Source organism: Phyllostomus hastatus, unplaced genomic scaffold (genome assembly GCF_019186645.2).
Source record: "Phyllostomus hastatus isolate PE091 unplaced genomic scaffold, TTU_PhHast_1.1 phas_contig_148, whole genome shotgun sequence".
NCBI classification, from domain to species: domain Eukaryota; kingdom Metazoa; phylum Chordata; class Mammalia; order Chiroptera; family Phyllostomidae; genus Phyllostomus; species Phyllostomus hastatus.
Genome location: NW_025333607.1, coordinates 9340666 through 9364825, shown reverse-complemented (window position 1 = coordinate 9364825; position 24160 = coordinate 9340666). Strand labels below are relative to the sequence as shown.

The 24160-nt window shown below is 40.9% G+C and overlaps 1 protein-coding gene across 10 annotated transcripts in view; it reads left to right on the top strand.

Moving 5' to 3' along the window:
- The window catches only part of CEP170 (centrosomal protein 170), a 97946-nt gene that overhangs the window by 44967 nt on the left and 28819 nt on the right, over positions 1–24160 (top strand). For 4 of the 10 annotated variants that reach the window (XM_045860320.1, XM_045860310.1, XM_045860295.1 and 1 more), the window contains exons 8-11: positions 6590–7066; positions 11380–11543; positions 11730–12023; positions 23109–23258. In XM_045860320.1, the coding sequence (XP_045716276.1) occupies positions 6590–7066; positions 11380–11543; positions 11730–12023; positions 23109–23258 (1085 nt within the window). Of the gene's footprint in view, positions 1–6589; positions 7067–11379; positions 12024–23108; positions 23259–24160 lie in introns of all 10 variants that reach the window. The other 6 variants (XM_045860353.1, XM_045860336.1, XM_045860345.1 and 3 more) reach the window with 4 other exon arrangements.

Genomic DNA, 24160 nt, shown 5'->3' with positions numbered 1-24160 from the left:
AGAGAGCTAGCTTTAGCAACTTGGTTGTACGGTGCCCTAAACTGAAATTAATCAACTTTGTAAATAAATTCCCTTCGCAGCTTCCTCATTTCTAAGCTGAGCACAGTTTTCTTCATTCTCAAGCTCAGAAAGGTACTACTATTAAGGAGCATACCCTCAGGAGCAAATAACAGAAATGCTTCCTAAGACTAGACAGGAAAGGCATTTACTGACTTGCATAATTGAATCTCTTCGGCAGTGGTGAATGCAACGTCTCAACAGTGACATTAGCTAGCTAGTCTCTCGGTCTCTCAGCCCTTCTGTCCACCATGGCTGCACACTGGGGAGTGTCCCCTCATGGACATAGGCTGCCTGCCAGCAGCTATCGGGGTTCTGTGCTACTTAGATCACACCCAGTGGAAAATAGCAAAGGTTGCTTCCAGAAGACCCCCAGCAGCTGGAAGAACTTTCCCAAAAGTTTCCAGCACCTCTCTTGTCTCATGGACTCTCACAGGCCCAGGAGTAGGTCACGTGCTTATTTCTGAACCAGCCCGTGGCAAGGGTTATGAGACTATCCTTAGGCCGGTCTGGGCCCCTAGGAAGCTGAATGTGGGGTTAGTTTCGCCCAAAGGCACGTGAGGTGTGTCAGGGAAGGACAGACACCCGGGGATGCTGGAGTTCAGGAGGAGCAAGGCACAGGAAGTGGGTATTGGGCGGCAATCGGGAATGTCTGCTTCATTTGGAATCTTCATTCATATCTTCCCTTCCCTCACCTGATACATTACCTACCTCTGTTGCCTTTCCCCCCACCAGTTCATAATTGAACATCCTACTTCCAGTTTCACCCTCCTGCAGTTCATTTTGCATAATGTATTTTAGTTGTCATTTTCATTAAAAAACAAAACAAACTACAGTGGCTGCCTTTTGCTTGCCAAATATACTTTCCTGAGAGATCCTTATGCCCCACTCCCAGTTCTTTTTTAGTACTGTCCACCAATGCCTTCCCCCCTAAATTACACTATGATTCCTGCCTACTTATCTCCCACAGATATATACCCACATATATCAGGTGATCGAGTAGTCTAAATAATATATCTGGATATATGTGTTGCTAATATATAACAGTGTGATTCAGTATTTTGTGTGTATGCCTTCCTATCTAAACTGAGGTTTCTTATTTCACAGATCACATATTGTCACTGTGTCCTTGAGCCACCCAGTAGAGAGAAGGGGGGAAATATACTGGTTATTAGATGGGTAGTTGAAAAGGACCCAGGGAGTCTGACTTGCCAAATTCTGAAAACAATTGTGATACTGATTTTTATCTTGGCATTGAAAATCCACTCCTCCCCCGTCACACACAAAACAACTTTCGAATGAAGTGTATGTGTGACTTTTCTCCTGGAGACAGAACTGGGATCGATTAACAATCGCTAACACTTCAGTGGTCCTTGCTAATCCAGTCACCCTTCTAAGTCCTTTACATATGTTTAGTCATTTGATTCTCAAAGCAGTACCTAAAGGTAGGGTTATTTTCCTCATTTTATTGATAAGGAAACTGAGGTGCAGTGATGTGAATTTACTCACCCAGCAAGCAAGTAGTGTACCTGGGATTTGAACCTGGGCAGCTTGACTCCAGAGTCCAGCTCTTAACCCCAAGCAATTAACCTTTCAGCAGCCATTACACATGCTTGTACACACACACACACACACACACACACACTCCAAAAAAGATATACTTCACAGAGAACAAAGATTTAAACAAACACTCCAAAAATAAATTGGCTTGAAAACTTGATCATATCTCAGCATAATAAAGTCAATTTGAAAGTGAAGCATCCAGTTTGTGAATGAAACTAAATCTTAAATGATCATTAGCTTGTCTGGCCTCTCATTATCATTTCTGCCAGAAGACAGAAACTGTCTCCTAATCTCGGGATTATTTTTGAGTAAGAAGGAATTAAGTGATTTACATCTTGTGTTAAATAGCTTAAAGCTGGCTGTCAGATTCAGCTGATTAAGAGCATTAGGAGTCTTGCTTGCTTTCTTAGATGAGACTATCCAATCGTGGTATAAGGATATTGTTTCAGATTTATCATGTGTAGTGTTTTTAAATATAGGGTGAGGGAAACAGTTTTCTGACCTGAAATACTTTATTATGCCAGCCATTAACAATGGAATTAATTTGAAAATATATACTAAATGTTCATTTCATCATTCTGAAATTAGGGTGTTTTCATAAAAAAGAAATCTTTCCAATTGTGAAATACAGATAATTAGTTTAATTATTTCTTCTCTAAGCATACTCTTTTGGTAAAACAGAAAGGCATTTACTTCTTGGTAACAAATTTTTAGAATGTAAAATCTCAGTACTAAATCACGACAGGTGAACATTGCAGAAAAGATAATCGGGTATCTACTACCTGGCTATTTTTGATGTTCCTCTTTGAGCATCCCCATGCATCCAGAATCTCTACAGACTTAACCAAATAGCCAAAAACAAACAAACAAAAAAAAAAACCCTGGAAGCAAATGTGTGCGTCAGAGCAATCAGGTTCTCTGGAAATTCTGTGAATATCTTGAGTTCTGTTGAGAAAAATTAGTCCTCATTTTAGCTGCCGGTGTGCTCTTCCACCTGCTAACTGGGTTTAAACATTTGTTTGGGTTACAATGGAAGGCCTTCAGCGGTGCATACATTTCGAAAAGGTGTACACAACGGTGAGATTTTTGTCTCTATTACATTGATTTTTAGGCTCATGAAACTAAACTTGAAAATTTACACGTTGTAACTCCTTTTAAGCAAAAGTGGTTTACTAGTCTTTGTTACTTTAGGTACTTGAATATAGTAGGTTGGATGGATGTCTCATGTAGAATAAGCCTTTATACTTAGAATCTGTGACGTCTTGAATTAGTGCAATATTTTACTTAATTATTACAGAAGAATGAAGGGAACATTTGTTTCTGGATTATATGTAGCACAAGTTTCCCTGAATGGTCACACAATCAAAAACTACTTTGAGAAGTAAAGGATATTAATAAAACACCTTAAGAAGTTAAGGATATTTTCACCAATTGCTCTAGTTTAGGTAAACATAATTAATTCTAACATAATTCGTTATTAAAAAGCTTTAAATATCTAGAATTTAGATTAATAACAGTATTAGTATAAATACAATATTAGTATAAAATATTAGCATAAATAAAGTATTAGTATATTTAGTTTAATTTAGCATAAACAAAATAGATTTTGAAAGGAATGAATGTTAGAGTCATAAATTCCAGTGTGTCCTGCCTTTGTCCTAAGAGAGGAGAGCTGTTTTATTTCTCTCTGTATTTAGAAGACCCCTAATAATTTTTCTAGTAGGCCTACATTTCCTAAGTGTAGTAGGCCCACACTTAACCTGTTTTTCTTATCTTCAGAGAAATAATTCCTTTCCATAATGAGTTTTCCAGATGACTGAACTTAACTTTTATAACCAACAATTTTTTTTACAAAGTTGAACCATTTTCTGTATTTCTATTAAATGAATTACCCATATCACTGCCTTTTCAAGCAGAGAAGGCTGAATGTAATTAAAATTGTTGCTTTACGGCTTGGAATCATTACGAATGTTGAGTGATGAGGATTGAACTGTGATACGTTACAGTGATGTCCTCGGAAGAGTCTGAAGGGCTGTACGCACCCTCATACACGGAGTGGTTCTGGGATGGTATGTCTTCAGGCCATGCCTCTGCTCTTGGGTGCTATAGACTTCTCCCTACAACTTGACCCTTACTCCTGCATGATATGTCTGACCTTGACCCTCTCTTCTCCACCCCTCCACGTTTGCCACAGGTCATCGGAGTAAGGAGTAAAAAGGCTCTCAAGAGGGACTTCCTTTTTAGTAAAGTTCACAAATAGGAAAGAGTAGACGTTGTCATATCTCTCTTGTTTTTTTCAGAGTTAAATTTGGGGTTTTAGTTTTTGGTTTCTCCGATTCTCAGCTGTGTTAGGGATCTGGGGGAGGGCAGAAGAGAAACATTTCGTTGTGTGCCCACTTGTGCCAGACTTTGCCCTGGGTAACTTAACATCATCTCATTTTATACTCACCTCACTAAATATTCACAGCAATCTTATGGCTAGGTATTATTGTTTCCGAATTTTACAGTGAGGACGATGAGAATTAAAGGCTGGTGGAGACAGGACGTGTCTGGTTTGAAGCTTGTCCCTCCCTTCACTAAACCAGGCTGCCTGGCTACAGCCATCAGAGCTAACACGCTGCCGTCCCACTCTCTTGTGCTGCTTGCAGCGTGAGATAGCCGGTTCTGGATAAATCATCTATGAACTTGTACAAGCCCGAGGTTCCTGGTGCTTGGAGAAAAGGCGATTTTGAAGCAGGACTACCTTAAAAACAGTGGTGGGCACTCGTTGATCTCTGCTGTAATGATGTGAAAACTTGTCGAACGCCCGTTAGTATTAAGTGGGAGCTTTTCATTCACGAAGGAGGAGAATGTTCCTTTGAATGCTGAGTGGCAAGTGGATGATAAATCCTATGTCCCTGGATGAGCTTTTCTGCTTTTTGCTAAGTAATTCCTCCACATCATTACGTAGGGGTGTCCAGGTGGTGCAGGTAGAACGCTGCCTCCCCTTGTCCCTGGCATTTTCTGTTATCTGAAGGATGGGCCAAGCAGTGAATGAACGAGGGAATGCATGAGTGTATATGCTGGCGGTACGGTTTGTAAACCAGCTGAGCTGTATGGAATTGACCAAGTATAGCACATTGTACGTAGTAAATCAGTCACTGTATGAAAAAGTGAAAAGTAACACTTATTAGTGAGCTTATTACTATAGGGGGAGTGGTTAATGCATTTTACTCTTCCGGAAATTTTAAGTGACAGGCCTGCAGAGTGAACACTGAAATCCAAGTGGACATTTTATTATTCAGATAAAGATCCATTAACTTTCTAATAAAGAAAATTTTAAAATGTGACCTTAAATTATTAAGATTCTTGTGTAACCTCTCAAATAGCATGTAAAATACTTGCCCCGATAAGGGCATTTTCTTGATATAATTTTTGTTCATTTTCAGTGATGACAAAACTAAGTCGATTTTGAAAAGGATCATTTTTACATTGAAAATTGTTTCTGTTAGATATTTTTATCTTCTGTGTAGATTTTGTTTGCTTTTTTTTTTTTTTAAATGAAGCCGATGCCTTCTCCGCCCCACCCCATCTGCACATTTGGTCACAGCATGTTGCTCTCCCGCTTTCCCGGGACCTGAGAGCAAACAGCGTTGCGATTGCTTCGCACTCAGAGCACCGCCAAGAAGTCGGTCACAGCCCCTGAGGAATCCCATCAAGATTTAACACGCACAAAGATGTTTCAAACAGACGATACTTCACTTAATTAGAAAATGTTTGGCGACAACTTGGCATCCCTATATTGCCCTTTCTTCCTAACAAATGACCTGCAAGTGGTTTTGACAGGAATTTATTTTTAAAAGGAATGCTCTTTGAGCTTTCAGGAAATAGTTTGCACTTGAACTCACTCTTTACCATTCTGATAATAGATATGGTCATTTGCTTCCTGAAACTCAGGGCAGTTTAATCTTGTGTGTGTATATATATATATTTTGCACTTGCACTTCTAATAACACATACTTAAACCATTTCAGTTAGCATTTTCATTTCTATACCTTTACATGTTTTATGTATAAGTGTGTTTCTTTTTCTACCTTTATATTCGTTCCTGGGGCAACAGCAGAATAATGATAGTGTTCCAGAGTTGTTTGCTTCTTCTGCCCACTCTTGTTGTTGATCTGAGATTTACAGCTCAGCTTTTCTCCACGGATTTTTGACACTTGTGTATATTCTGTTTTACAGAAATGCATGCGTTTTCTTCTGTAATTAATGGCTGGCATCTGAATTTCTATTTTTATCTTATTTTTTTCCCACACCGCTGCTTGGATTGCAATGCTGCAAACAAACCACATGTTTTGTCTTAAACATTCTTTTATTCTTTATAAAATGTATCTTCTTGCAAGAGTCACACATCAGTATGTTATTTGATCATTTTGAACGTAATGGTTTTGAATGTAATGGTAAAGACTGGTAAGCGGAACCATTACTTCTGGCACATCGCTTACATACCGACTTCACATCTGTTTCCTCGCGTGAACACGTGTTCTCCTTGGGAGCTCTGCCTGTGTTCACAGATGTTTCGGCTCATTCTCCTTACTTGATAAGGATGTTCATATTTTTTTCTGTCACTTGAGATACATAATGTATACATTGAACATGCATCTTCATCTACATTTGATTTCAATTCTTTTGCACCTCGATGATTTCTAGATCTGAGTTGGCAGAAGCATTGCCCTAGCCATTCCAGATCCATCTCTTAACTGCTTTGCTGTCCTTCACCACTGCTGCTGCTTATGTAGCATCTCCTGTTGGTAACCGAGTGCCATGTTTACAACCGACATGATTTCCTCTTCGCGACATTTGTCACTGTTTTCCATCCAGACTGTGATCTGACTTCTGGTCCTCTTGAAATACAAGTGGCCGTTACTGTACTCCCTCAAATGCTAGAAGCTCCCAAGTATTTTGAATTTTCTCTTATTTTTCTCATTAGGGTGCAGTTTAGATGCCAAGCAAGTTGAGGAACAGTCTGCAGCGGCAAATGAAGAAGTACTCTTTCCTTTCTGTAGGGAACCAAGTTACTTTGAAATCCCTACAAAAGAATTTCAGCAACCATCACAATTAACCGAAAGCACCATTCACGAAATCCCAACAAAAGATACAACGAGTTCCCACACGACAGGTGCAGGGCATGCTTCCTTTACCATTGAATTTGATGACAGTACCCCAGGGAAGGTAACTATTAGAGACCATGTGACAAAATTTACTTCTGAGCAGCGCCACAAGTCCAAGAAGTCTTCTCCTGGAACTCAAGACCTGCCGGGGATTCAGACCGGAATGATGGCGCCGGAAAACAAAGTGGCGGACTGGCTAGCCCAGAACAACCCTCCGCAGATGGTCTGGGAGAGGACAGAAGAAGACTCCAAGAGTATTAAAAGTGACGTTCCAGTGTACTTGAAAAGGTTGAAAGGTAAAGTGAATTGATCATTTCAGAACTTCCTATGTTATGATAAAGGAAATTCAGTCTTCACAGTTGCCAAACTACTATTGCCTAAATAATTATGTGGCCGAGAACTGCTTTTTCGAAGGTCTATGTTTTCTTTTAAAGCTCCAAGGCACGCCACACTGCCCACGTCTAACTTACTCATTCAAAACAAGTCAACCGTTGTTTTCTTGCCAAAACCAGATTGGTTTTGTAAGTGTAGATTTATGCCACTAAATATGTCTCTTTTTCCTGTGGAAATCACAGTTTTATCCAGTTCACCAGTAGAGTTCCCTAGAAGACAATTCTCATCATTTTCTTGACTTAAGGAAAAGATATTCAATGTTATTCTTCTCGATTGTGATTCTTCCAGTAAACTGTCACTATCTAAATTTTGAAAATTTTAAGCCATTTGATAATAGGTCAAAAGTTCTTTGATAATATAGCCACATTGCTGACAGGGTATTTCAAACTGTTATCAGTGGTTACTCATGAAACAAGAAATTTTGGTGTAGAGGTAACTTACTGGGAATTAATTGAATCATTTTTTTCAATAGTCAGACCTTTATGAAAATCACAGTTGAATTATTTATTTGTGAAATAGTTTTTTTGTATACTTTATTAGTATAACACATAGCCGAAAATTGCAAAATCTTTGTATCTGAACATCGAGGTATTAGCTAATCAATTTTTTTCCATTGGTTTCGCTAATTAAATTTACTTTAGAATTGCTGAATATAGTTTTGTGTTACTCCATATTTGATTTCACAAGCTCTCTATAAGGGAAATGATTGCATGTTAGCCTGGTTATTCTGTTACTGTAGAAGGAGTTAATGAGCATGTAGAACAGTGCTCAGTGTAGCCAGAAGTATGTATTACTTACCTTGTATTCCTGACGCTTCACCTGAGACTTGACTACGTGATAGGTACTCAGTGATTAGAATAAACAATCAATGACAAGACTGACTCTTGCATAATTCATACTTTACGCCCTGGAAATCTGATCAACTAATGAAGTACCTATTTTCTGATTTGCTTTGAAGGTATTTCAGGATAGCGAGATGGTGAGATTTTACCTAAATCTTTGTTGAGGCCTCTTCCTATAGTTGATTAAAATCATAAGCAATTACCTGGCATATGTGCTTTGACATGTGATTGTTACTTTTTCCTTCTGCTAAATAGCATTAAATACAGAGTTGAGACCTACACCCGTATGTGTAGGTTAAAGCTTACAGATAGAAGCTACCCATTGGTAAACCGACCAGTTTTATGAGTTGGATAAATAATACTGATGTTTTAGTATAACATGCAAAGTAGGGTAAACCTTGAAAATTTAGAATTAACATTGTCTTTTTCAAACCACTCTTAATAAATGTATAAAAAGCGAGCTAAAAGATCCTTTCTAAAAGCTACCATTTAAAAATATCCTTTTTTGTAACTGTTTTCCAGTCATTACACCATTTTCTGTATTCGCTGTTATTTTTGAAGCCATCATTTTGTGCCATTCTCTGTTTGTGAACAAGCCTAATTCCAAGTAGAAGCATTAACACCCACGTTCGCACTCCAGCTATCCATCACTGGTCACAGAGGGCCCGGCAGAAGTAAAGCCTGCTCGAGTGCGGTTGGTAGGGTACAGGAATGTCTCGCATGAGATAGACAGCAATTTGAGAATTTCTCCTAAGATGTCATATGGTGTGCTTGCACGTGATACTATTATGTTACAGAATCACGTGCTTATAATTTTGTAATAAAAAATTTTGTAACAAAAAAAGGGTGTTATTTGTGCCGGACCCCGTATATTTGAAAGCTTTATCAGAAATTGTGCAATCAAATCACTATCATTGCTCAGAGTTCATTTAGAGTAGACATGTTTTATGTTGCCATTGCTTGGAACCCTTCTTTTGAATATGCCTTCCTACCATTTTATTGGCCACCTAAAAAATGTCTTTGTGAATATAACTCAGTTTGGTCCAAAATATACCCATTCTATTACTCCAGATATATTTACAAATGACATTTGATGTTTTCCCAGAAACTTGAAAGCAGGCGAGACGAAACAAAAAACTTTGCGCCTGCAAGAGTAAAGTGCACGTGCTTTGGGACAGTGAGGAAAATAACATTCATAAAGACCGTATACTTTTACCCTTTAGGGAGTTGCAGCTTCTTTTGGCCACAGCTACTGATGTAGTACAGTTAACCTGCCCCCCAAAGTACTTAAAGAACTGCAGCCTGTTTAGGCATGGTTAAGCACAGACAAAACAGAAAGAAGCTTGGTGAGGCGGGCTTCGCAGGGATTTTTCTGTTGCATGAAAACAGACATTGCACTTCTGATCAGATGTCTCACCTTGTGTGACATTGAGAAATGCAAGCAGAAATAATACATTTTCCAAAGAGGAAAATGGCTTCTCTATAAATTAAAATAGAGTTTTGAAACTATAACTTAAAGGAGAGATACTGAAAGTGCCTGACACCAAGTGCCAAAGTTTATACATTGGTACGAGAACTAAATTCTGTAAAAATGGTGTTTCCATGTTATGTGTGTGTGATATGGGTTATTTGTGCTTCTTATGCAGGAAATATTGGAGTTTAGTTATATCCAGCTCTTACAAACTGGATTTCTTTTCAATATATCCCATGCAACAATGAAATAGGTTGTAAAAGATCATGTTTTTAATGAGTTTGGTACTTGAACTAGTGGTTTTGTTTGGTTTTGCATTCCCTGTGGTATCCCTAATTCTTGGCTTCATTACTTGAGGCAAGGAGTCTGTTAAGTAAACAAATGGTTTTTTTCTTTTCAGATTGCATTTTTGAATAGTTGCTAATTTAAAGGCAGTTTCAGATTTGTTGTTGTAGCTGTGGTTTATAATAATCCTCACCACCGCTGTGCTGAGAGAGCTCCCTAAACCCCTCAGTTTGGTCCTAACTCCCTTTGTGCCCCTTGCCCATTTTCCAACACGTCGCCCAGTTTGTTGTGTGTGCTTTGCCTTTCTCTCCTCTGAGGCTTCTCAGCTAGTCCTCTTGCGATAGGTCATTGGCACCAATTGGTAACCTCTCAACTTACAGGACACGCCCATAAACATTCAAACTCAGCCATTTCCTAGGACATGTGTGTGTTGTCCCTCCCAGCCTCCAAGTCTTTCATTCTGATGGTTACCTCCGAGGCCACATTATTTAGCAAGTGCTCAAATTTAAGCCTGTAGCCCATGAGCATGTAACAATCAGATTTGGTCCGGGCGGCTCTGGAATGCACCTGGTTGACGACATCCGTTCGTAGCTTCCCCCGAGGAAGCCGGCCTCCAAGCCCTCCTTATGCCTCGGTCTTTAAACATGCAGAGAGTGACTCTAGACTTTCCAGTGATTTTATGCTATAATAATACTTTAACTATTCTAATGTTCTTATTATTTATGTAATGAGAATTCCCTATCAGGGGAAAATCAGGTAATTTTCATAAAGTTTTACATTTAATTCCTAATACAACTATGAAGGGTAGCAAAAACCTCTGTGAGAAAGCTGATGTTTCAAAATTCAAATATATTCTAAGTTGACCCTGTTTGCTTTATGGTGAAGACAAGTAGATTTTTCTATGGTTATATCTAACACCATGCCATTTGCCCAATAGATGCTTAGGTTTATATAGGATTTTATAGACAGACATTTTAGCATGCTTTCTTTAACTCTTCAAGGCCACCAGAGTTCGGAGCTCAAGGGCAAATATTCAAAAGTTGTCATAGCTAGGAAGACATTTGTAAACAGTTGTATACTAATAGGCAGAAGCTATAAAGATGCTATACTTATGGATGTAGTGTGTATCATCAAAAGTAAGATGGGTTGCATTTTTATGGCATTTGTATTCTCTTTTCCTGTGTGATGATAAGCATTTCGGTGGGATCACCCTTTTCCCATCTGTTCCTCTGTGATGCTAGATACATTTTTCGTTGCTTAAATAATAAGGTATAAGTTTTGAAAGTAGCATTAATGTTTATTAATGTTGTAAATACAGAATATCATGGATGATAGAGCATTGCTTATCTTTTAAGGCATTGATACATCACTATAAAGTTAAAATGTGGAGAAAGACAGTCCTATTCAGTCCTTCATACAGAAGCTCGTTGTTGGGCGGTACAATCTGAATGTAAGCGTTGCAGTGGAGGGAAGTTCGCAGAGCCTGTTGCTGAAGAGGACATACGACTTTGGGTTGAAAAGGGGACGGGGCAGAGCAAATGACACGTTCGTGTATGCTTCTCATTTTCTACGTGGGAGTTTTTCCTTCTCTATGATGCGGTTTCCTTTTCGTGTCCAGGAAATAAGCACGACGACGGTACACAGAGCGATTCCGAAAATGCCGGGGCTCACCGGCGCTGCAGCAAGCGCGCGACTCTGGAGGAACACTTCCGGCGCCACCACTCGGAGCAGAAAAAGCTGCCGAAGGGCCAGGCTCCCGACAAGCATCAAGACCAAGCTGTTGTAAGTCAAACTGCTTTTATGGTTGCATTCTTTGATGAAGACAATCCCAGAAAAAGGAGGTCACATTCCTTTTCTCAGAGTGCGGGAATCCTATGTGAGGACACTACTTACTCAACACCACACACAAAACTTGAAAAACCCAGATCTCCAGCAGCAGACGCCAAAGTGGTTTCTTTGTCTTTACAGACTAGCTCTGCGCATCACAGAGGGGGGCATGGTGTCCCACATGGGAAATTGTTAAAACAGAAATCAGAGGAGCCAGCGGTGTCAATCCCCTTCCTACAAACTGCATTGTTAAGAAGTTCAGGGAGTCTCGGGCACAGACCGAGCCAGGAGATGGATAAAATGTTAAAAAATCAAGCCACTTCTGCTACTTCTGAAAAGGATAATGATGATGACCAAAGTGACAAGGGTACTTATACCATTGAGTTAGAGAATCCCAACAGTGAGGAAGTGGAAGCAAGAAAGATGATTGACAAGGTAAATAACTGGAAATCGGGTATGGTGTTAGTTTTCGTGGGGTGTGTTTGACGTTGGACATTGCTGGCGAGTCAGCACGAGTCGCTCTCATGCAGTCAGCAGTGCCGGAACTCTGGGGCTCGTTAGGGAACTGCGAGACTGACGTACTGAAGCCAGCGGCCCTTCTGACTTGATTCCGCTTACCTTCTGAACACAGGTGAAGTCCTGTACATTTACACTGTCGGGACCTGTTAACGCTGTGTAAATTTAAGATACGATTTTAAAATAGTATTCTTTGTTTTGGCCCCTCTCACTTTGCATTTATTTGAAACTAAAAAGCAAAAAAAAAAAAAAAACAAAACCCAGATTGCTATGACTGTTAATATTGATATAAACATCGGTGCTAGCTGATGATAGTTAATCACAGGATTCCTGCCTACTATTGCATGTTGGAAGCAGATGAAAATGCATATGTTTTAACCCATTTTGTTTAGTCAGTTTGTCCTTGATACTCTGAGTTTAGCGAGTGTCTGTGCAGGCATGAATACCATTTACATTTCAGATCTCTTCTGTTATTGGTTAATATGTGTAATGATTGTTCTATGGGTAAAAATGTAGTTTTTCTCAGTTTTGCTCATGGTAATGGAAAGTTGGCTCTACGGTCAACTGCTTATTTTACTCCAGGAAAAATAGCATCCTAAGTCTGGCTAAACCTTTGTCTCTTAAATTCTTGTTACTGGGTGTTTGAACAACATTGGCATCGTTTGAGAGCTTGTTAGAAGTACAGACTCTCAGGCCCATCCTACACGCACTGAATCAGAATCTGTGATTTGCATGCACATTAACATGAGAGGTTCTGGTTTCAATGATGTGTTTACAGAGTGGGCTGTCAGGGAGGAGACAGGGTAACACTTTGGGACACATGCAAATTATCAGCACTTAGGTTTTTATTTCGTTGTTTATATTTCCATTTTGGAGTGTGTTCTATAGTGACATTGAAGCAGGTATATAATTTCTAAACATGCATTTACTGAGCACCTGCTCCACATTTTTTACTGTTGAGATGTGCAGCCCCAAACTTTGGGGACCCATTAGTCTAGAAAATAGGGGTTATGTGAGCAATTTTATGATAGTTGTTAATAAGAGAGGTATGGCAAGTAAGAAACAGACTAACCAAGTGGGTTTTATGATTATATTAAAGGAAGTCTAAGGACACAGTGGTAGCATGGAAAATGACTCTTGGGGATTTAGAATTATTTTTATCTTTGGGAATTGATAATGACATTTTCCCCAATTATTTTAAAATTCATAAGTTTTCCTCTATGGAAAACAAGTATATTCCTATTTAAAATACTGTCAAATAGAACACAGAAGAATGGGTTTTAAAAAAGAGAGAATGGTAAGACGTTTAAAATTCAGGTTAATAGTTTATGCCTATGATTGGTTTATGGATATATTATTTATAGTGATCAGTATTTTCTCTCTTAAAAGATACTTCAGCAAGGGATTCTACTGCAGCACTTTAGAACGTGAACACTTGCAGATGGACACATCTGGGTGGGATTAAATACAAGCTCTGGGTGGTACCAGATGTACGCCCTTGAGTAAACGAACCTCTTTCAGCCTCTGCTTCTTTTTGCTCCAAAATGGAAGAACTTTCCCTAGGTTATAAAAAGAATTTAATAAAATATATATAATGCTTTTCACCATGCCTATCTTTTTAAACATTTTTTAAAAGGTTTTATTTATTTATTTTTAGAGAGAGGGGAAGGGAAGAAGAAAGAGAGGGAGAGAAACATCAGGGTATGGATGCCTCTTGCATGCCCCTCACTGGGGACCTGACCTACAACCCAGGCATGTGCCCTGACTGGGAATCGAACCAGCGACCCTTTGGTTCACAGGCTGGTACTCAATCCACTGAGCCACACCAGCCAGGGCCGCCATGCCTGTCTTATAATAAGAGGTCTATAAGTGTTAACACCCTTACTAGAAGTTTCCACGTATGAATCTTTACCCGAGGGACTGGCAATCCTGGAAAGTTCTTTCAGCACTCAGAAGGTCAGGTCTGAACCCCAAGGGGAAGTTCCGGTGCAGGGAGCAGCCTGGCCAGATGGCAGGGAGCCCAGAAAGAAGTCGCTGTGGCCGCTGAGACTCTTTAGGAAACCGCTGGGAGGAGGGTGTCCACCAATCCTGGCGTCCACCTGCTGTCTACAATTATCCAAAGCATCTTCTTTCTCCTTCTCAAAAAGAGTCTCCGTTTCGAAGGCAAATTATACGGTCAGACTACTGATCTAGGAAAGCAAGATTTTAAGGCAGAATTTGTTTAAGAGAGTAATGGCACTATGTAACTGAGCAGGTAATTCATAGCCATTCTTAGTTTGTATAAACCGGAAAACGAAGCTGAGGCCGTAAGAGTAGGGGTAAAGAAGAGTCCCCACACTAGCTCGTGAATACCAAAGAAAAGGCTGAGGTTCCACTAGCTGCGGTTAAAGCCAGAAGGCCAGTTCAGGCCAACTAAAGTCAGGCTCTGGGGGAACCAAAGCAGGGAAGTAGGAATCAGCGTCTGGGGAAGATGAGGAGACCCATGGATGTGGAGAAAACCAACCCAGGAATAGCCAGAATCGAGGAATAAGAAGAACTTGGGGAGGAGCAAATACAGGTGTCATAGCCAATGGCTGGTGAGCTGTGTCGTCCGTTCCTTTCAGCCTTTGAACTTGGGGTATGTGGGGTGGACATAGGGGTCATCGGCTCTGTCCATCTGGTTTTAATTGTTTGGTCCTGCAAACTTTTCTGTGGCCTCCTTCCTTTCTCTCTCCATCACGTGAGAGCTGGTTTATTTCACCATCTTTGTTCAGCATCAGCTATGTGCCAGGCTTTATGTTAGGAGAGATTTCAATGGAAGAGACAGTTCTTCCCTTTGGGAAACGAGTATGTAGAGAGCTGGAACTGCACAAGTAAAAACCCGAATTAAAAATAGCGTGATGAATGCTCTGATAGACATGAGCCACTGGAGGAAGGGCAGCAGCAGCTTCCCAGAGGGAGTCTCAGGGTAAACGTCCCTTCCTCCTAAAGAGAAGTCTTGAGCTGTGCAGTTAAGGAAACCTTCCTAGTTACTGTCAAATCAGCTTGTTTTGTTTTAGTCATAAGCTTTATCACTACTTAAAAGTTTGCTATTTATTTATTCACCTCCTTGCTCCCTCCTCTCTCTCTCTCTCTCTCTCTCTCTCTCTCTCTCTCTCTCTCTCTCTCTCTCACACACACACACACACACACACGAGAATATTAACTCCATGACTGCAGGAACTCCAAGGCTGCTTGTGCCTGGCATTTTATATGTTCTCAATAAAAATGGAACTTAACTGCCAACTGAGCTCATTTTGAAACAGGTGGAATTAATCCCATAGCAGGCATGGCTGAGAAGGGTTTTCCATATGTTGCTACGTGTTTCAAAACGTAAGAGGTTGGAGGACTTGTTCGGAGAACCACTGTTACTTTTAGGGACGAGACTGGACTAGATTTTGAAGGCTCTCGCGCGTTATAGTAAGGACTCTAGATTTTTTTTTAATGCTGAAGGCAGTGAGGAGTCACTGAAAACTTTTAAGTAGGGCAGCGACAAGGTAATCACTGTCAGAAGTGTGAAGAATGAATTGAAAACGGGAAAGAGCAGAGAAGGCAATTAAAAAGCTGCTGACTTGTCCGACAGTCAGTTGAATAGAAATGTCTGGCTCTTAGGCAAGAGGTGTGGGCTAAAATACTAATTTGGGAATTATTAGAGAGTAGCTGAAGGCAAAATAATAGGTGAATTCACCTAGAAACAATGTATAGTGTGAGAGGAGAGAAAGTATGAAATTCCTAGCAACACCAACACTGATGGACAAAGGAATAAGAGTAAAAATAAAGAACCATGAAAAAGATCAAACAGAAATAGCATCTTGGAACCCAAAACAGAATCAAAAACAAGTGAGTAACAAGAGTATCTCATAACACACACTAATGCTATTAGTGTGATACTCAACAATGTTAAGTGTGATAAGTACTGAATGCCTTTGTTTCCTGCCAAATACATTGTATTCCTGGGTCTAAAGAAGATAAGCCAGACATATATTGGCACCTTAACTTGGAAGAAGTTCCGTACAGTTTAAAAAGAATGTCTTTAAAGAGATGACCGAGCAGCAATGTCACATTCGTTTTTCTGTGCTGGTTGTAGTTCAGTGGCAGTGAGAGATCCCTCCCCCAAGCCCCAAGCGATGGGATTACAGCATTTTGGTTTCTATTTTTGTGCTGTGTGTTTGTCAGTAGGTAGTCTTATTTTATGCATTGTACCCAAATTTTACTTCTTATAGTATTAATACAAACGCCTGTTATTTATAAAGATCTGTTAAGTTTCACATCCAAGCTTCCATGGAGAAAGCGCTGCTGACCACCCGGAGTAAAGGTAATCGTCTCCCCAGTAGTCGTTGCCTCCCCCAGCCCCGCTGCGTAGACATCCCTGTTCTGCCTGCAGAACCCAGCGTAGTGTCGATAGATAGGACCAGTTTCTTCTCCGTGCTCCTCCATCAAAACAGGCGCTGCTGAGGGAACAGGAGAATGTTGTCAGAGCCGCTTCCTAGCCTTCCGGGCTACGTGACAATAACGTACAGTGAGCACAGAAAACTAAATATTAAATGAACAAGAAAAAAATCGGCCATTGTTGAGGGCCCGAGGCTCTATCTTTGCGGGTGCATATTTCTCCTTCCCATAAATTTCACACCGTAGAGCAATTCTAGCAGATACTCTTCCTGGGCCGAGTCTCCATTCCTAGCATCTTATCTTCCCTCATGGGGTCCTGCTATCTCTCAGTGCTGGCTCTGTAGGCAACAGCTGGTAGGGGAGAATCCCGGGCCTGGTGAACTTCAACAAGACCAGAAACACAGAATAAAGAACATCACAGCATTGAGCCTAGTGACCCAAGGAAAGTCAACATTGAGAACCTGGATCCAGGTGTAAGCGGTTTGGGATGGGGCTGGTCCAGACCCTGAGGTTTACTGCAAGATTTTAGATCAGACCCAAGTCAGAGCCGGGGGACCACAATAAACCGGAGTCCGAGTCTAGGTGGACAGGGCCAGACAGCACCTCGAGGAAACCAGCACCCTCTAAGTCCATTCAGACAAAACCAGACTGGTGTGGGACCGAAGGAGTCCGAGATCAAATAAGAGCCTTGAGTGATAAGAGAGGACCTTGATAACTGGTAGCCTTTCAGTTTGGATTTGATATTTTTTTCTACTTCCCACCAGTCCAGAAATAAGCTGAATGAATGGGCAAAAACAAGTAGTAGTTCCGAAAAGGTAAATTCTGGCCGTTTGATTTTTCCTTCTGTTATACTAATCTTTTTGCTTGCCCCCTATTCCCTGGGCAATGCCAAAAAAATTTTTACCAGGAGAATTTGCTTTTGGTTGCTCTGTTTGATGCTCCTCTTCCCTGCTTAGCATCCCCGCATCCTCCTCCTTAGGGGCAGGGAACCCTTTCCCGCCGGGGTCCTTCCCACAGCCTCATCAGGGGGCCTCACTTTTTCTCAGCCGGAAGCTTCGTATTTAATAGGTTGGCCCCCATTTCCCTTTTCCGCGTTACTGTGTGAAGTCCCGCTTAGTGTCCTACTTCAGAGGCTGTTCGCATCCCGTGCCCTCGGTCTAGTTCAGCCCTTCCCTGTGCGGGGTGTGCCTGGCTTCCTCTCCCACTTCCTTGCGGAGGCTTTCTGTCACCGTCTGTCCAGAGTAGTCCCAGCGTTTAGCTTTTATGTCGCCATCGGATTCCCGTGTTTTATTTTCATTCTAGAACTCAACACTGGCTGGCTTCTTTTGCCTTTACCTTCTAGGAAGAACATGTCTTGATCAGTGTTGTATTATTTTGTACCTAGAACAGTGCCTGGCATATAGTAGACACTCATTCTCTTTCTTTTTGACGCTCAGTATCTTTTGAATGACTGAATGAGAAGAAAGATTTGATATACCTTTTCAAATTTCATTTCAGATGAAATTTCATATACCATTTCATTTCACTATTTCATACTGACTTCATTTTGTCAGTATGTGTATGTGGTTAGCTTTATACTGGCTAATTTATTTTGAGCACTTTATAGATTGATCAAATCCAACCAGGCCCCCACAAACAGGTTTTCCTATATTCGTATGTGCTGAAACTTTCTGTTTCTATCTTGATCTAAAGTCACTTGCTAAAAATGTATAGTTTAAAACCTTGTATAAGCTTAACATCTAACAGTAGGAAAGGTGCAAAAGGGTATAGGTTGTGTCGGAAGAGACGTGTGAGTTTCAGGAGAATTGCCTTGATTAGTGGAAGACTAGAGAGACCATTGGGTTTCCAGCAGTCCCTCCGTAATGACTTAGCACTTAGAAATCTTCTTGGCAAGGAAAGGGTAAGACGGTCATCGATGAGCTGCCAGATTTAGGGATGGAAGGAATGTGTGACGAGGAAATGAGCCATGAAGAGGAATGAATTTAGACATTTTAACTATAGAAACATTAGCTTGGGCTTGAGCAGGATGTGAAGCTATGAAAGGAGGTTCTAAAGAAAAAGAATGCTGAGCAGTGATGGGAAAGGAAGAGACTGTGGGTATAACACTTGTGAGGAATGGGAGGACTCAGGACACAGGGTAGCTTCAGGGAGGGGGCAAACATTTAGACGGGGGTGAAAAGGGAAAAGAAAGCCAGATGGTGCCTTTAAAAAAATGGAGGTAAAATTCACATAATATTCACCCTCTAGGCCATTAAAGTATATAATTCCGAGGCTTTTAGCACATTCACAGAGGTGTGCAGTCATCAGCAGTATCTAATTCTAGGACAAAACTTGAATCCCCCAGAAAGAAATCTCACACCCGTTAAGCAGTCTCTTCCACTCCTCTCTCCCCCAGCCCCTGGCACGCCCCTGGCAGATCCCTGAGGATTTGCTTATTCCGGACATTTCATGTAAAGAGGGTCATTCAGGATGGGGCCTTTGTGACTGGCTGCTCGCACTCAGCATGTGTTCAAGGGTCATCCATGATGTAGCAAGTGTCAGTACTTCATGCCTTCTGTGACCAACACATGTATCTTGCGTGGATGTATTTGTTGCTTCCACCTTCTGACTCTTGTGAGTAGCATTCTGCTGCGGGCATCGGTGTACCGTGATCAGTTACGAGATGCCTCTCCTCCCTCCATTCCGAGCTTTCCCCTGCTAACAATTTTGTGTAAACCTTACATTTAAATGCTGATTACACGTGTTATACAAATCCTGTGTTAAACTTTCAGAACGACTTATTCCACTGAATTTTAAAGGATTTTAAGTGAAGTTAAAATTGCCTGGAAAATTGCAAATTTAACAACATTCTTCTCCATTAAGTCATCCTGATTTTGCTTTCTGATGTTAGCAGCCAGACATCTGCGTAGTTTTTAAAGTAATTATGTGTTAGTTGATTTTCATAGGCAGTGGGAACCTCTGCTGTGGAGTTGAACTGGTAGAGATCGTATTTACGGACCAGTCTCCCCGCTTCCTCCACCCCTTCCACACTGGCGTGTACTGCCTGTGCCAGTAAGCACGCCCATGGAATATAACCTGGCCTCCCTGTGCAAGTACTCAGGAGGTGTGAAGGTTACCCCCATGAAAGTCAGCCCTGTGTTTTTTAGCTTTATGTACCATCATTCTCCCCTCCAGTTTCAGAATCAGAAGCTGTGGGCATTTTCTGTAGAGTGTGAGCTTTTAAATAATAATGACTGTGATAATAATATGCTAGTGAAAAAAGAAACAAAATCAAACTTCTCATAGGCTTGGTTTGATTTATACACTCTAGTTCTTTAGCATCTGAAGAATATTTAGGGGTTTTTTTTCCATTCAAAACTAAAATCTAAAAATATGGTCTGGTTCTTAGAGAAGTTTCATTTTGACTACAGAGTACCTCTGTATGGGTCAGGTCTCTCTCTTTCTCTATCTCTCTTTTTCTCTTTCTCTCTCTTTTCATAAGCTTCTGTATGAGGCCTAAGCTCCTCGAGAGCAGAGACTGCCATATACGGTCGTCCTGTGTTATCTGCAGGGGGTTGGTTCCAGGATCCTTTGCGGACACCAAAATCCAAGGATGCTCAAGTCCATTGTATAAATGGCACAGTACTTGCATAGACCGTACACACATTCTCCCATACACTTTAAATTATTTTTACTAGTACTACCGAAGACTATGTAAATACTCTATGAATAGTTGGTACACTATATTGCTTAGGGAGTAATGACAAGAAAAGAATGTTCATACATGTCCAGTACAGACACAGTTACTGTATGTCTGACTACATAATACAGGCCAGCAGTGTGACTTTTTATGGAAAAAAAAATTCAATTTGTGGTTGGTCGAATTCATGGATGTGGAACCCACAGATACTGAGGGCGGACTGTAAATTACATCCTTTCTGGTGGCCAGCACAGTAGCCTACAGATAAGTCCCTAGCTGAATGAAAACTCCAGAGATTGTACCATATATCAGGTTGGGCATGTGACTGAGGCCAGAGTGGGGAAGAGGAGAGAATCAGGAGTCTGTGCTGATACTGCTCTGGGAACACCTGAATCATCCAGGAGGAGAGATGACAGGTGAGCAGTTGTCTGTCGTTGGGAATTGAAAGGAAGCCTTGGAGGTGGGTGACACCCCCTAGGGACAGATTCCAGAAGGAAAAGAGGAGAAACTGGAGCAAACTTGGCCTCTGCTTTGAGCGGCTCTCAAGTTCTGTTGAACTATGAGATCATGGGACAGAATATATGTGCTTTTTTCAATGTGAAAAGTATACCTTTAAAGTATGTAGACAGTACAGGTTTTTTATAGCTTCCTTGTTTTCACATGAAAGTTGTCACCAAAAGTTGCTTTTGTTCCTAGACACAAAAATGATGATACGGATTTCAAGCTAGGCTAGTCGTTGCTCTCGTTAATTTTTCAAAGCACTGTCAAAAACAAGGGATGAACTTTGAAGGCTTCGTTCCCCTTGCAGTGGTAGTTCAGGTTCTCTCCCTTGTCTGGGAAATAAACAGATGTCACCTTTCTGACAGATACAGGTAGAGCTAGCTGTCTCTGATGCTTTCAAACGGCAGTCCAACCTGCGGTGCACGGGCCACATGCGGCCCAATGAAAATCATAAATTTACTTAAAACATTATGAGATTTTTTTGTGACTACGTGTTGGAATGTATTTAACACGTGGCCCAGGACAACCCTTCTCCTTCCAGCGTGGCCCAGAGGCGCCAAAAGGTCCGATGCCCCTGCCAGGGCATCCGTGGAACGTCATCTGAGTGCTCTCTCTGCACAACTCCACTCCCCTTCCTGAAGCATTGTTGCTCACGTGTGTTTACGTCTTTTGTTATCATCTCAAAATAGTGTCAGAAGTGATTTGGAGAGATTTATTATATCTTGTTAGAAACTGCTGGCGCTTAAATGTTTGAGAAAGTCAAGGTTTGGGAAGTCCCCATGAGTACGATTAGAATGCGATATCAGCAAATCAGAAGATCACTTAAGGTGGTTTGTAAATTAGCATGCCAAAGAGCTACAACACGCAAATAACCGTCACGTGGTCATTTTCATCTTCTACTGCTAAACCTGAGTTAGATTTTTTTCCTAGCAGTTTTTATAAAAATAAGGAGATAAATCAGTAAGTTTGGAGTTTAATGACTTGCGTTAGAAAATTTTTGAATTTTAAGATGGCCACAAATAACTTGAGTGGCTCTAATTGGCCTTCTGTCCGAGTGGGGTTCAAGGCAGAGCACATAGGAAAGTGCACGTAGTGTCCTCACTGCTCGTGGTCGTTAAACTCGCTCATTTTCCTGCAGAGCAAACGGAAGCAGGTTTGTCCCTTCTTTGTACTGTGCTTCTGTGTGTTATTAAAACTCCTGCTTGATTTAAATTTGATAATATGTCATTTGCTCTTGCAGCAAAGATAATTTGAATACTGAGTGGTTCGAGAGACTATGAAAGCACAATTCTTTAAAACTGTACTCATATTTGAATGAAATATTAAGTGACAAGGCCATCTAGTGGTAAAATTCCTAGGTTCGAGTTACTAAAAATCTGTCCTCTGCCTTACTAGATGTGGACTTCAAAATGTATCAGATAGATGTGCTGGATAGTCATTCCAAAGTTTTCCAGAAAATAGCTTAAACAAAGGTATTTTTCCCCTTTTGTACAGAATGAAGTCTCTGGTTTATTGTTCTAAAACTCCTTCCTACAAAGTGCTAATTCAAACGCAATGTTTTTCTTGGTTGTAATAATTAGAGCCACAACCAATACCTGTAAATAATAATAAGCAGTGGGGACAAAGGGAGACTGTGGAGTGTTCAAGTTCACGTAGTTAACCTTTCTGCAGCCTCTTTGGCAAAATCGGGGCCTGTTATGAGCCAGGAAATGAGTGAGCCTGAGGTCCTGCCCTGAAAGCACGTGATTGCTGACCTCTGTCTGCATGCAGAACATTTCCAAAGTGTCCGCCAGAGACAGTCTGCTAATTCGGAGTTTCAGCCTGTGAGAGGAGACCCAGGAATGTGCGCTTCAGATGAAGGCCTGTGAGTTACTGTAGGTGACTGCAGTTTGAGAATGACCCTATACCCAATATACAGATCATACAATAAAACCTGTTATGTGTGAACTTACTTATATGTATAAATTTAATGCGTGTATGTAGATGTTAAACATTTGGTAGGGAAAGAACACATAAAATCCATCCTACATTTATAGTTTTCCAACATGCTTCTCGAAAATCACAGAACAAAGAGACAGACTGGAAACAAGCTCAAGCGGTATGCTTTTTAACTCTGCGTTAACTCCGTGTTTACATTATTGCCATCTTTTAACAGATGACATGTAATATCCTGACTATTTCTTACTACCAAACAGTACCTTTGCTAAATATCAACCAGGGGCAGTTACGGTTACGTGAGCTGCCACTGCCCGCTCTTCCCTCCAGCTCTCCCTCCATTCGGAGGCTGCCTCGTACGTAGCTCAGGGTTTCTCTCACTGTGGAAGTCAATGCAGGATATCTTGATTTGCCTCTGAAGTTACTGAGAGTATGCGCATGTTAATCTGAGTTTTCACTTGTGAAATGATTTCTCCTCCTAGGTCTTTGGATTAGATGACAATCAGGACTATAATAGGCCTATTATCCATGAGAAACATAAAGATCTGATAAAAGACTGGGCTCTCAGTTCTGCTGCCGTAGTCGTGGAAGAAAGGAGACCACTGTGCACTCCTGGGTTTCACAACTCAGAGGTATTCGTCTCCCTCCTGCTGAGCGTCGTCCACGCACAAGTGTGCATTTCTGTCCTTTGTAATCACGCGAAGTTCTCGATCCGTCCCCTCGTAAAATACTTTGAAAACCTAAATCCTCACAAATCATTTGTTTCCCCTGAAAGCCTAAAGCAGTTTTGCAGTAATCCCATTTCAGTTTTTGTTACTGTGTTCTTTCAAATTGACATTGTTTTGTAGTGAGGGAGAAAATGTTAACTGTTGGTAAGCCGTGAATGAGCTTCATGCTCGCTGCTCTAATTGCGTTGTAAGACAAAACAAAAAATATACACTGCTTACACTTTGTAGGACGTCATGTAAGTGGAATGGAGAGACTTATCATGCCAGGAAACATGCAAGGTAGTGCCTCATAGATACAACTTATAAACCTCAGGCAGTGCTGTTGCAGTACAGCTGGGATGCAGTTAGAATGATGTGACGTTATTTAAGGATGGTTGGGTTAAGGTAGTTTAGACTCAGTGTGGTATTGCACAGCTAGGGAGACCTGAGTTCAAATCCCAGAACTGCCACTTCTGACAGCCTGCCTTTGACTTAGCTGCTTCCCCTTTTGTCTTCAGTTTTCTCATCCCTACAAACACTGAAAAAATAATTTTTTTTTAAGGAATTCTTGACATTTTTTTTAATATTTTATTTATTTATTTTTAGAGAGGGAAGGGAGGGAGAGAGAGAGAGAGAGAGAGAGAGAGAGAGAGAGAGAGAGAGAGAGAAACATCAATGTGCAGTTGCTGGGGGTTATGGCCTGCAACCCAGGAATGTACCCTGGCTGGAAATCGAACCTGGGACACTTTGGTTCCCAGCCCGCGCTCAATCCACTGAGCTACGCCAGCCAGGGTGAAAAAATAATTTTTAATAAAACCTGTTTACAG